The sequence below is a fragment of the Perca fluviatilis genome, chromosome 16, assembly GCF_010015445.1.
Source record: "Perca fluviatilis chromosome 16, GENO_Pfluv_1.0, whole genome shotgun sequence".
NCBI classification, from domain to species: Eukaryota; Metazoa; Chordata; class Actinopteri; order Perciformes; family Percidae; genus Perca; species Perca fluviatilis.
Window position 1 is genome coordinate 25916545 of NC_053127.1, and position 13694 is coordinate 25930238.

The 13694-nt window shown below is 38.6% G+C and overlaps 1 protein-coding gene across 4 annotated transcripts in view; it reads left to right on the plus strand.

The window, feature by feature from the left end:
* The window catches only part of hrh2b (histamine receptor H2b), a 30766-nt gene extending 18082 nt beyond the window's left edge, over positions 1–12684 (plus strand). Inside the window, exons 1-3 of one of the 4 annotated variants that reach the window (XM_039826423.1) lie at positions 5682–5814; positions 10072–10915; positions 11135–12684. In XM_039826423.1, the coding sequence (XP_039682357.1) occupies positions 10295–10915; positions 11135–11614 (1101 nt within the window). In that variant the 5' untranslated portion in view covers positions 5682–5814; positions 10072–10294 and the 3' untranslated portion in view covers positions 11615–12684. Of the gene's footprint in view, positions 1–5681; positions 5815–10071; positions 10916–11134 lie in introns of those variants that run through there. The other 3 variants (XM_039826424.1, XM_039826422.1, XM_039826421.1) reach the window with 3 other exon arrangements.
* The last annotated feature ends 1010 nt before the right edge of the window (positions 12685–13694 follow it).

Here is a 13694-nt window from a genome sequence, read left to right on the forward strand (position 1 = left end):
ACTAATGACTCATTTTGACGTGGAGACACAGTGGCAGTGTTTCTTGGGGACAAAGAGGGGTGAAAGAGGGCAGAGAAGGGTAGATTGGGGTTTTCTCTTGCTCCTCCTCCCAGAGTCGAGTGTCCTCCAGAGGGGTTTAAGAGGAGCAGTAATCCACTGAGATGTCAGAGATTGGCCTCCCCTGGGATGGAAATGTAATATGACAGAGCACAATGGAAGAGAAGAGAGAGAGCACTGGCTGAATTTCTTTACAACAAAGCAGGCAATTGCCTGGGGCTTTTATATGGCATTGAACGTGGTATAATTTGGCTTAATAATCCTGCATAACACACTTAAAAATGTTCCTTCTTACCTGTGTATTCTGTTTCCTGGCTTCCATTGTGTTTGACACTGGTTAATAAGAAGGATAATGGTGTGTGGACACATATCACACTTTCACTGGACAGGGTTTAAATGTCTTCATAATTATGAATTATATAATCACATAGAGAGGATCACGAAAGCCATGCTTTGCCTCTTATAAGGAGTATCATACTTCTTTAAACGGTGAAAGCAAAGCATAGCATATCTGAAAATTGCTTCCTTTATCGCCCCAAAAGGGGAATTCATTAGGCTCACACATTCATACCACACACATACAGACACAAGTGCAAGCAAATGACTAATGCACATCAACAACTAAAAAAGTTCAACCTCAAATAAAAAAAACATTGTAAAACACTTAAGTACAGCTGCAGTGTGGCAGTTTTTTTTCTTTCTTTTACCATTTATGTTATGTTGCATGTCTGTTTAGGTCAGACTAGGGATTTTTGGATTCCATCTACTGCATGCTCGTAGTCCCACTCAATCAAACACCCTACTTCAGCCCTTTTTCCTCCGTCCTTTAAGGCACAATACATAATCTAAATGCAAACAAAGGGCATTGGGCATTTGAAAGAAAGTTGTAGACACTAGCACTGATTTCAGGTTACTCCTGTCATAACCCTTGTGTTGTCCTTCGGGTCCCAGTGACCCGAAGGACAACACAAGGATTATGTACTTCCCTTTACTTTGTTGAGAATTGCTCTCTAAACAAGGGTTAATACAGCACCTTAGTTCTTGTTTGTACAGCATTTTGGTCAGCTTAAACTGTGTTTAAATGTGTTCTAGAAATAAACTTTACTTACTTACTTTACAAGAAACAGGGTTTAGAGAGCAATTCTCAACAAAGTAAAGGGAAGTACATAATCCTTGTGTTGTCCTTCGGGTCACTGGGACCCGAAGGACCACACAAGGGATAAGAGGTAAGTTTCCAAAAACCAACGATACGTCCCCCTGCTGTTTGGAGGGGATGGAAGAGACAGGGTTTGAACGTCTCTCTTTAGCTCTCTTTTTCATTCATTACACAACTATTTATGTAACACTATTTTGCATTATGGCATCTCCCCAGTCCCCACCTCTCTCTGACGGCTGGCTCTTTAACCTGCCTTCGAATGTGGCAGTACGGAAACAACTAAACACTTTTGCCGACCCACGTGGTCGGACACCACTCTTGTGAACCATTTATTTTCAGTCATAGCCTGGCTCTGACAGTCAGCATAGACTGTAACTGTCTACAGCCACGCTAGTGCTCTGTGCAGCTGTACCCAAGCTAAATGCTAATCAACATGCTAACATGCTCACAGTGGCAATGCCAACATGCTGAGGTTTAGCAAGTGAAATGCTTACCATGTACACCATCTTAGTTTATTATGTAAACATGCCAACATTTGCTACTTAGCACTAAACACAAAGCACAGCTGAGGCTGATGGGTATCTTATTAGTTTTGCAGGTACCAACAAAAGAATTAGAACCAATTAGAATTGTGTTATTACAATTCATACATTCAACCTGTGGGGAATATAATTTGCTGTGCAAAATATCCAATACTTGAGAGACAGTTCAATGAAAAATAAAAACAAAACCAATTTCAATCCATCTCACAGATGTCTTAAATAGGATATTTCACTGAATGAGTGAAATAGATGAAAAGTGATTAGAATGTATCCTCTATAAACCTTGAATATCAGTAGAAATTGTTATATGACAGTATATTACAGCCAGGAAAATATCTATTTGATTTAGAAAACAGCTTTGATGATAGAAGAAAAATCTAATTTGGCATTGCAGCAACACAAAGCGGGTGAAAACAGAGGCCTTGAAACAGTGAGAAAAGGCTGTTAGTCAGACACATCACTTCAGGCTTACTCACATCTTGTTAGCACACCAGTGTGAATGAGGATGATTGACAGACAACACAGCTGGAAGGCCTTTATAATTCCTATTATTGGAGAAGAATCTTATTCTGCAGCTAGACACATCTAACAGCCTGTTAGCCTGAAGAACACATACACACAGTCATCACCGGTATAAAAACAACACTCATACACAAGTAAGCAAGTATAACCATTCTTATAAGTGATAGTGGAAAGTCATTTCTTATACATATTTTTTATGTCTTTTATGATGATAGTTTATATTTGACATATCATGGTAATGTAAAGTAACTTTGGACTGTAGTGATTTTTGTAGGATCCCCATTAGCTGATTCAGATGCATATAACTATACATATTCATCTTCATATACTATATATATTAAACTAAATTCATTCATTCATTTCAAAGTGAAATCTTACAACATATTTGTATCCATGTACAATGTAGTCACAAAATATGGTGAGAGGCGTAGGGCCATCAGATGTTGCTTTACTTGTTTTTAAAAGCTTGCTTTATTTTGTGCTTTAGCAATCTCAGCTGGAAGTGGGTTCCATGAAACCATACCTCGATACAATACTGTACGTTGCTTTGATTGTGTTCTGGATCTAGGAACTGTGTAAAGACCTCTGGTGGCATGTCTGGTGGGGCTAAATGTGATTTGACCATACAAACAATTAGGAATTTTCAATACATTCTTTATTTTCTAACAAAAACCAGGAGTGATGCCGATAGCCTCTCCTCAACTTTCAACCAGGAGAGATTGACATTCATGTTATTTATATTAGACCTAAGGATCTGCATCGAAGGGCAAGACGAGCTGCTCTGTTCTGTTCAGTTCTCCAAGATCCTTCTCTGCAACAGCGGGAGTCTCGCTTTGCCAGACCTTCCTCCACAGCACAGCTAAGGAGGGTCTGGCTAGTCCACACAACATTCCGGGATGGAAGAAAACCGTGCCGTGGTGTATTGGCATTTCTTTAAACCAATCACAATCGTCACAACTGTACGTTCAAAAGTTGTTTGGACAGATAGTCTAGCTAGCTGTCTGGATTTACCCTGCAGAGATCTTAATTAAGTCTACTGCTAACTAATAACCTTACCGTTGCCAAAATAGCCCCGCCAATCAAATCCCCTACTTCACCGTTAACCGGCAAGCCACCAATCCTGTTTGAAAATGAACACCTCTGCTGAAGTGTTAAATTCGTTAATGATCATTTGACACAAGACAACACCATCTCTCTCTGTCTCTCTCTGTCTCTCTCTCTGTCTCTCTCTCTCTGTCTCTCTGTCTCTCTCTCTCTGCACACACACACACACACACACACACACACAAACAGATGATTAGCTCTCATAACGGGCCAGGTGGGTAGCGCACTGCCATGACTCCATGACGTCTGATTACTCCACATCTTCATTGTGATTTTGTGATTACATTCTGAATCTGCAACGCTCTCTGTCAGGTAAATCAGTAAGTTAGTAGTAGGGTATACTACTATACTAACTAAGGGGAGTTGCTAAGGGTTTTGGGGTCCTTCTGTAAGTAATTTTGGGGTACAATTTGGTTTTGATGAATTCTACAAGCAGCAATACCACAGGCCAAGCAATTGGCCCGTTCCAAACAGGCCCGTTCAACGAGCACTGTATAAGTAATACCAAATAAATAAGAAAATGCTTGATGTTTTGTTACATTTCAAGTGCATGATATAATTGCAGAGCCTCTAAGGTTATTCTGTTAAAATTGAAATGAAACACTGACCCCTATAACAGCTACACTGTCTGCTAACCACAAACTGCTAACTTCTTCAATTATTAAGATAAAGCGCTCTTTATTTGTTTTAACTATCAACAGCCAAATTATCATTACATTTGTATTAAGAATAATCTATTTCTGATCTCATTGTTTATTTATTTCTTATCTTTTTATTGCTTACTTGCTACTGTGTTGTTTCTTTTAGTTGTGAGGTGTGTTGAGAGTCTTGCTTCGGGAAGCCCGCCTCAAATAAACTTTAGTAGTTATGCAACACTGACCTTGACTCAGCCAAAGAAAGAAGACGTGGCATAAAGCATGAGATAATACATATTATCGTCATTATTCTTCCTTTGTATTTAATGTATTGATTAAAATAACAAGGTTTTCACTATTATTTGGTTTTGCTTATTGAGCGTTCATTTCTGGACCAGTGCATCCAAATGAGTTCACTTAATACTTAACATTCTTAATGCTTAATTTGTACTTGACTTGAGATATTAGTCTCTGTTACCCCATTGACCTGGTCAGTTTTATGAAGCGTAGCGCATTGCTATTTCTAACTGAGCAGCCTCTTGGAGGAGGCCTTCTCCTCCTCTCTAAATAAATGATTTCATGGCTCCCTCTTGGATTGAGGATATTACTTTAACATCCTGATCAGCATCCACACTAATCCACGCTACTGTCTGCAATCTTTTTTAACCCTTATTTAATCATGAATTTAAAGCAACAGTAAAAAAGGAAGTTTCTTTAGTTTAGTAAGGACATAGCTTGATATTAAGTGTACACTAAATTTAGAATATTTTCATCACTTTAACTTGCTGTCATATAGTTCTTTCCAATGGGGAACTCAAGCCGTTCTATATCCATCTTTGCTCTCGTCATAGCCAGCGCTACAACTTAAAACTTGGTGTTATTCTGATTCACCGAAGTCACACACAAACAAACTAACCCACTGAGGCAGCGGTAGACCAGCAACACCCGTTTTCTGCAGGGTAAAATTACAGTTTTTGTCCAAAGAGTCTGGTAGCTTTGACAACAGCCTAGGTGGATATAACTGCTTAAGTTCCCTGTCGGAAAGGGCGGCCTGAGGTAAAGCGGTGAAAATATTCCTAATATAGCAATCACTTAAACTGACATTAATGTTTTTAGGTGAGCCTTTTTTTTTTAGGTGGCTAAAATGTGTTTTGCTGCTGCCAGGCATTGCTTTGCTTCCGTGTCGGTACTCCTGCTTGCTTCTCCAAACTACTGGCGCGTCGACTGCCACCTACTGTAGGTAATACACTGACTATGGATAAATACCTCATACAACCCCACTTCAACATATCTGAACTATCCCTTAAAGTGAGTAAAGCGTGGCTCACCTTGCCCCACAACTTTAACCATACTTACTGTACACTGCATAAGCAAATTATAGAGGCTACAAAACATGCAATGAAGACACAAGGTGATGACCTGATTAATTGGGTTCATCTTAATAATTCTTATTTGTTAACACAATCTTAATCTATTGAAATACTGTTGAGCCCTTTCAAATAAAAAATAAAAAATACCCTTGTTGTAAGAGCAGATACATTTCTTAAGCTAAAACAACAGTGATAATGCTTAGGGGCAATGAATGGATGCACTAGAGGGAGTGAAAGTGCGTTACATGTGTCTGTCTGCACGTCTATGAGGACAGAGACAGGAAGAGAGAGAGGGAGGAGATAAATAGAGAGTGAGCGAGAGAGAGAAATAAGTTTGCATTTAAGCACGACCAAGGAAGCAGAGGAGAGGATTCATGATCTGGGAAGAAGGTTATGATTAGACGGACGTTTAAGACAAACCATGTGAGGTGAGTCAACACGCTTTGAACAACTCTATTTAGGGTACACTGAAGGTTAACAAAGCAAACACTTTACATTCACAAGGATGAAGGTTCGTGCTCTAAGTCATGTTTGGTGTTCCACTGAGATATGTATATTAACGTATGAAAGTGTTGCTTAGTGATTCATTTATGTCCCCTTTTCTCTGGTTACACATTCACATGATGTTAGCGAGCATGTACGTGCAGCAGTGTACTGCAGTGTACTGCTACATCACACCAACCAGAAGACAAGTTACATATTTGCATTTTGTGATATTTGTGGTATTATAAAATGATTGCAGATGTGAGATAGCTTGTGGTTTCACTTTAATTGTTCTGCATATTAGTCTATAGCTGTAGGTTTTAGCCCACTATAAGAGAGAGAGTTAATATTGGACAAGAATGGTAATGTTGGGTGGACAGTTTGTCACTCAGTTTAAACCACTTAGATCCTGAATGGAGCTGCATGTAGGAACAGCAGGCAAGGTTTTAGACTCTTGTAACTTTTTTGTGTCGAATATTCATTACTAAAAGAATGATAAAATATGTATTCATGTGTGCAGTTATATTTATATGGTATTAAATTATACTTTATTCAAATTGTATATCACTGATTCCAATTCAGAATGTTTTTACTATGGCTCGTGGTTGTTTAATCTGTATTTAAATCACAGCTAAATGTTGTATAAGTAATTAAATTGCATCGCTATCTCTTTCTGACTTCTTGTTGTAAAAACATGACAGTGTAGCTAGTTGATATGATTACGAGCAATCATGTGGGAGTGAAAAGCGATTAAGTTTATGTTAAATGTTCCTCGTATGCTTAGTGGAAACAGCACATAAGCTAATGGAGTGGAAAAAATGTCCTTTCTTGAGTTTGTGGCGGAAACAAAGTTGCAATAAGCTTAGGTCAAGAGGACAAGGCACGGATACAAATGCACTATACACAAATAGATAGAATTTCTCCTTGGATGTGACTTTTGCTCAGTGCCAAAGGATTCACCATACTGCTCCTAGTAGTTTCACTTTTCACATGTTGTTAGATTGTTAATTTATATTGTTGGCCCACCTTGTGTCGTTCTGGGCCGGATGTTTTACCGCAATGTTATCTCACACTGTTGACTCATCGCCGGCTAAACTTAATTTGTTGCATGATGGGATTTTTATATTCTCTAACCTGAGAGTGATTTTAAGGTTATCTGATCTTTCTGAGCAGATATACTTCTATTATATAAACAGCTGCCAAAAAGAAACTCAATGTCATATATTTACTGTAGATAAGACAAGCAATAAAATAAGCATTGGGATATGCTGTACAGTTTTACTTGTTAGTGTTGACACCTAGTCATGCACATTCATACATAACACATTCTTCTCATCAATCAATCAAACAAATTAATTATGCAATGAATTGTAAAATGATCGCAGGTTATCATCATGGTGCTATGGTGTTGAGTTTCACCTGTTACCTTAGTCGTGTGGTACATCAGCAACAAGGCAAAATGAAAGTGATGACAAACATGGCTTTTATTTAGTATTTTATTACGTTTTTTTTATTTTTTTTTATTAAATCTTCTCTGGCTATTCATGACCGGTGAAACCTGGTTTATGTAGCACCAAAGAGCCAAGGGACAAGGGACACAGCTCGATCTAAACTCTATCAATGCTGAACAAACAAAGTCACCATAGAAACAAGAAGTGTTTATCCCCAAGGGGAATCTAGTGACATTATTGCAAACATTAAAACCTTGGATTCTCTGAATGGCCAGGTACAGCTGAAACTGTTTTAATTACACTTCATCAAATAGAAATCATTATTGGAACACCCCCATTATTTCCTCCACACTACCTTAAACATTATAGCTGTTCTCATCATTGTCACTGTAAACACTTCATGTTATCATATCTTCGGTCACAGCAGGGATGTTTGTCATATCTGATCACAATCACTGTCATAAAACAAAAAATAAAGCAGTTAAAAGACGTGAACCTTGTAATCCGAACTTCGTTATGTTTGTAGTTTGAAATTTGACGCATTTCTTAAACTAAACATATACAAGCAAGAAGTTTGTTTTGTTTAATAGGTGTCATAAAGTTGGAGGTACAGATATTATCTGTGTTGACCATACCTATTATATAATGTTGCTTGTGTGTCTCTGTGTTTTTAGAATCCTGTTTGGATAGAGAGGTTTGTTGATCCAGTGCAGATGGAAATATGGTAAAACTATATATAAATATAAAAAACTCTTCGCCAGCACTTTGCAGCCTGGGTGTCGATCCGATTAGCAATTATAAATATACAACTGCCTTCCTAACTATAGTCTCACAAGAATTAACCAGAAAAGAGACAAAACTCAGACAATTAGGTACAAATGACAATAAATAAAAATCCTAAGGACACCGCAGCGATTGCAACAAGGATTATTATTAAGCTCCATAAATTAAATGCCCTGACACTTATAGAATAGCATCAACCCATAATTAGGAAATTTGAGAATTATCTGTCCATGCCAAATATCATCTATTATTTATGGGAGTACATCAGATGACCTTACTGTAATAAGGAAGCAGATGGCAAATTAGAAACAACATTATCAAACACGCAGAATGTAAACACTGTCAAACAGCAGTCTCAGGCACTTGGGGCTGGACTACTTTCTTTATTGGCCTATAGTATATGCATTAGTTTTATTTCTAAAACATTGGAAAACACTAGAAACACAGCAACAATGTATATATTTGTGCCTATTCGCTTTATTCTAAATTCCAAATGTGTTTGAAGAGTGATGCCATGTAAAGCTTGCTGTGGATGCAAGAGCAACACATGAAATATGAAACACACATCTCTGATGGATATCAGTAAATGATATTAAAGTTGCCCTTTGAGGTTGCATCTGTGAAAAGGAGTAGTGATTTTTGGATGCTGTCTGATGACAAAAAAGAAAGAAATTAGCTAAGCTTCCCTGCGAGGCATGACAGCTGGTGCTTTGAAAGAACACCTCACAGAAGAATGCCAGACTGGGCATGCAGATGGATCATATTTTATTCATTTTTTTTTTTTATTTCATTCATACATACTTTGATTTAAATATTTAGCCATATTGTCCTTTTGAAAAGAAACAATAGCTTTATTTGTGGATGCAAAAACATCAGCAAAGAAATAAGCAATTTTAAAGTAGCGATCAAAATGTCTTGAAGTACATTTTCAAAAAAAAAAAAAAAAAAAAGGTATGTGGTTGGATACACAGAAATCTTTCTTTTTTTAGACTGGAGAGCTTGGGTTTGTTTACTTGACTCTGTAAAGTCCGTGGCAGAATGTTTTATGATTGAGTTTTAAGATCTCTTGAGTTAGCCTGACCGTGATGCACAATATAGAACAGCCCATGCTTTAGCAGATGCTGCCTCTCTAGTAAATGTTCCCGTCTCTAGGGGACAGCTTCTCGACCTCAACATATGTTTATACAAAGTCCCATTCTCTGCTTCACATCTTTCTGTGCTGTTGATCATCCAGGTCCATTGCTTGTTTCGTGTGTACGTTCAGGCCAGCCTATGCCCAGCAGATATTGTGTTTAGAACACAACCTTTTCACTCTGCATCGTTCTACAGACTCTGTCCTGTTTGTTAGCGGAAGGGCTCTAATGTATAAGCTGTATAATGTCAGCTAATGTCATAAAATCAGCCTTGCCATTTCCCGGGGAAGAGTGGGGATGTTGTAAATCTGGTTAAACATTACAATGGATAATATCACTGGTGTTGCTAACATGTGAATGGATTTTAATTTCTTTAGTAAATGAAAATGATAAACCGCTGGTGTATTAAACAAATGACCAAAAACACAAAACAGCACTGCTGCTTTGATTCACATATATTATTTACTGTACTGATATATTTTGCTGTTTCTTTTTTTTATGTATATTTTGCTATATTAGATAATACAAAGTAGGGTGACTACAATTTTCCCTCTTGCTACATTGGCTGCATTATCAGGATGTGTGTGCATTCCCTTGTGGAACTCTATAACAGAAAGCAATGTCCTCAAGCCTAAGACTTTTTCTGTCGTGTTTTCGGTCATTTGCTCATTGTTCATTCTTGGTAATTTGACCTTTTTAACAGGCAGCTGCAATTAGACTATTTCATTAAATGTCAGAAGGATAAACGTGCATTACTTTGAAATACACCAATATTAAAATGTATTAATATGGTGACTTGAATTTTCAAGTAATAACCATTGTTCTTGTTCTTCAGCAGGGAAGTGTTTGCAGCACGGTCACTGGGGGAAAAAGGAGATGGCAGGAAAGTGTGTGACACTCTGTAATCTACTTCTGAACCTGCTTACCCTTACAGGAAGGAGCCGTGTAAAGAATTGTCTGATGGAACTGGCAGTGGATGAGTCTGTTTAAAACATTTTCTACTGAGATACCAACAGCAGCACTGTGTCAGTGAGCCAGTGCCTGTGGAGGAGGTCACCATGATCTCCACAGCTCTCCGCTGGCTGGTTCTGGTGTCTTTTATCATTCTGACCATTGGTGGGAATGTGCTGGTATGTTTGGCTGTGGGGCTCAGTCGTCGAATGTGGCGCATTGCTAATTGCTTTGTGGTGTCCCTGGCAGTGACGGATCTCCTGCTAGGTCTGCTGGTGTTGCCCTTTTCTGCCACTCTGGAGCTGCGCAGCGGGAAATGGCCCCTCGGAGGAGCCCTGTGTAACATCTACGTCTCACTGGATGTCATGCTGTGTACATCTTCCATCCTGACCCTGCTGGCCATCAGTGTGGACCGTTACCTAGCCATTTCGGCTCCCCTTAGCTACTCCCGGAGAGTTACCCCTCTGAGGGTGACCCTGGCCATGATCGCCATCTGGGCCTTGTCACTAGCTGTGTCCTTTGTGCCCATCCACCTGGGCTGGAACACAGCAGACTACAGAGTGCAGCACTTGGACTGGGGCATTGGGGAGGAGGACAACGAGGGACACTACTGCCAGTTTGAGTGGAATAACAACTATGTTCTTATTTATGCCTTTAGCTCATTTTACCTGCCTCTGCTACTTATGTGTGGAATGTATCTCTGCATATTCAGAGTGGCACGAGAACAGGTCAGTGTTTATTTTAATTTTGTAAAACCTGTTTTAGGTGGGGGGGAAAGAAAAGAAAAAAAAAAAAAAAAGGAAGAAATTAAAAAAATGGGGGAAAAAAAAAAGGGGCCTTTAAGCACAGTCACTTAAGTTGTTGAATTAAATTTGTTATCAGCAGAGCAGTGAGTGAGCTCTTCGCATTTCCTGTCTCTCTAACCTTGTCCTTACTGATCTCGTCAGGTGCGGCGGATTCGTGCTGCCACTCCATCATTTGCACGCGCAGCATCAACTGCAGCCGTAGCCCGAGAGCACAAAGCAACAGTGACCCTGGCAGCTGTGCTGGGGGCCTTTGTCATCTGCTGGTTCCCCTACTTCACCTTCTTCATCTGCATGGGTGTAAAGAAGAAGACAAACCCCCCTAACACACTTAACTCTGTACTCCTATGGCTGGGCTATTTTAACTCCGCTCTTAACCCCATCCTGTATCCAGCCTTCAACAGGGATTTCCGCAGGGCCTACGGAGAGCTGCTTCGCTGCAGAGGACCGTTTTGCAGAAAACCACAGCTTCCTCGCGTGTCTGCTCATAAACGATTGACCTTTACTAACGGACAAAGGGTTTCCCAACAGTCAGAGAAACATACAGACACGGTTAATAAAGAAACTGAGGGGAAGAGCCTCACTCTACATGAGATAAATGGTATTCCTGAAGAGCCACGGTGAAATGCCATGGATCTGTTGTTCTGCTGAACTGTAGACTGGCAGCAAAATGGTGTTATTTACCAACTTTCTCCACTACTCAGAGTACAGGTTAGCTAACCATTTACAATATCACACACACAGATATTTATTGTTTAGTGCCAAACATAATACAATTGGGTAAAACTTATGTCACAACATGATAAATGTACACTTTACATGAACTGGATACACAATTATTGCATTAAGCAAATCCAATGTCAATGTGCTTAAATAAAGATGCCCAATATTTTCTTGATTACATCAAATGTTATATCAATATAATGTTATAATTATAGCTTGTTATAACGTTATCAATGGAATTTACCAGTATTGAAATGTCTTTTTTTTTTGAGAGGTGTAAAAATTATATAAAAATGTAATTCAGAATAAGGAGCAGTCAGAGCAGAGCTGAGTGGAGTGAATAGATGACTCAGTAAGTTTTCCAGCAAGCTACATAGAGACACCAGTGGTTAAACGTTTGCAAACTGTGTATTTTCTCTCCTCTCAACCCTGCCACTGAAAGTCAATAAGTGACCAGCAAGTTAATTTGAGTACAAATACAAATGTATATGTTTGACTTGACCCAAGCAGTGTAACATTCACGACTTCCTGGATGTTTTAACAGATGAACTGCAACTGGACAAGACATTCATTTAACAAATAAAAAATAAAAAAACCCTCTGTGTTACATTGAGGACAGCAATAAGGTCATTATAAAACTGCTCTGATTTTGTCTGACTGATTTTTAAGACTTCTACTGGACATGCACTGCATCGCATTGACTAAGTACAATAGCATCTACATCTAGGAAATTGTTTATGCTTTGCTACCTCTATGTACTGTATATGTATGTATGTATTCTCAGGCATACACTTCAGCAGTTATAATATCTTGACACTGCAACGCACTGACAAATGTGTTCAGTGGTATAAGATAAGGATGAGAAAAGATTAGGAATGCAGATGTGGTCCACTTGACAAATTGTGAAAGATAAGTTTAAAATGGAAAATTGGACAGAAAGCACGCTACCAGATGTGATACCAAGTTATATTTATGGCTTTTAATTAATAAAAAAAATCATGCATTAAATAGTTCCTTCATTTAAAGGCAGAATAGTAAGAATTCTTTTTAATGTTTTATCAAACTTCTTCATTACTTTCTGAATTATTCAAATATAATTATGATGACTGAAGAATGTGCAGATGGATATGGTTTTTTCAGTAACAAGACAAGACAAGCTGAGCACAATTCTAATTAAAGTTTAATGTGAGCCTTGGTGCTGTCGATGGTAGTTGAAGTACGTTGATAGGTTGAAGCAGAGAAAGGGAATAAAAAACCCTTTGGGATGAAATGATCGCTTGCCTCAACTTTGCAGAAGAGGGGATGCTGCTGAGGAGGAGACATTAGATCACACTTCACAAATATAAAGTCTGAAACGGGAAGCGATAAAGCCAACAGCTGCACGTATAAAGTGGAAGTAATTGGAATTATTGACTTTTATTTAGGTCAAGTGGCAGAGGTGTAATAGGTAGCATTAAATGTAGCTCAGTCCTCGGAACTGAGGAGGATGAAATTGTAATACTGTTACCAGTCATGTTGGGTGCATCTCCAGTTTGAGTGCTGCATGTATATAGACATGGAGAGGTGAACGAGTTTCCTCTATAAACCTTGCTGCATTGAGTCCTTCAGAGCAGGCTCTATGGCTTTACATGTAAGTCTGACTTAAATCTGTTATTTTTGAAAACAGAGAGGGTGAAATGTCCGTTTATGAAAATAGCCGGCCATGTGTAAACATAGCCTAAGAAATTTGGATGTTTACATGCAGTAACTACTGTATAGTGAAAAAACAAATCACATCTCAATTGTCGAGCTGACTTCCTGGAGTCAGCACATAATTCCTTTTACATTTCTGGCTTGCATCATTGCTGGAATAGAATGCTTTTCTTTTCTTAGCAAAACACCTTATTGTGACATTGGGTAATGATTAGTTACAAATGAATAATGATTTAAAATCAAGAAGTAACATTAAAAAAGACACGCACATCACCGTGCCCAATAGTCA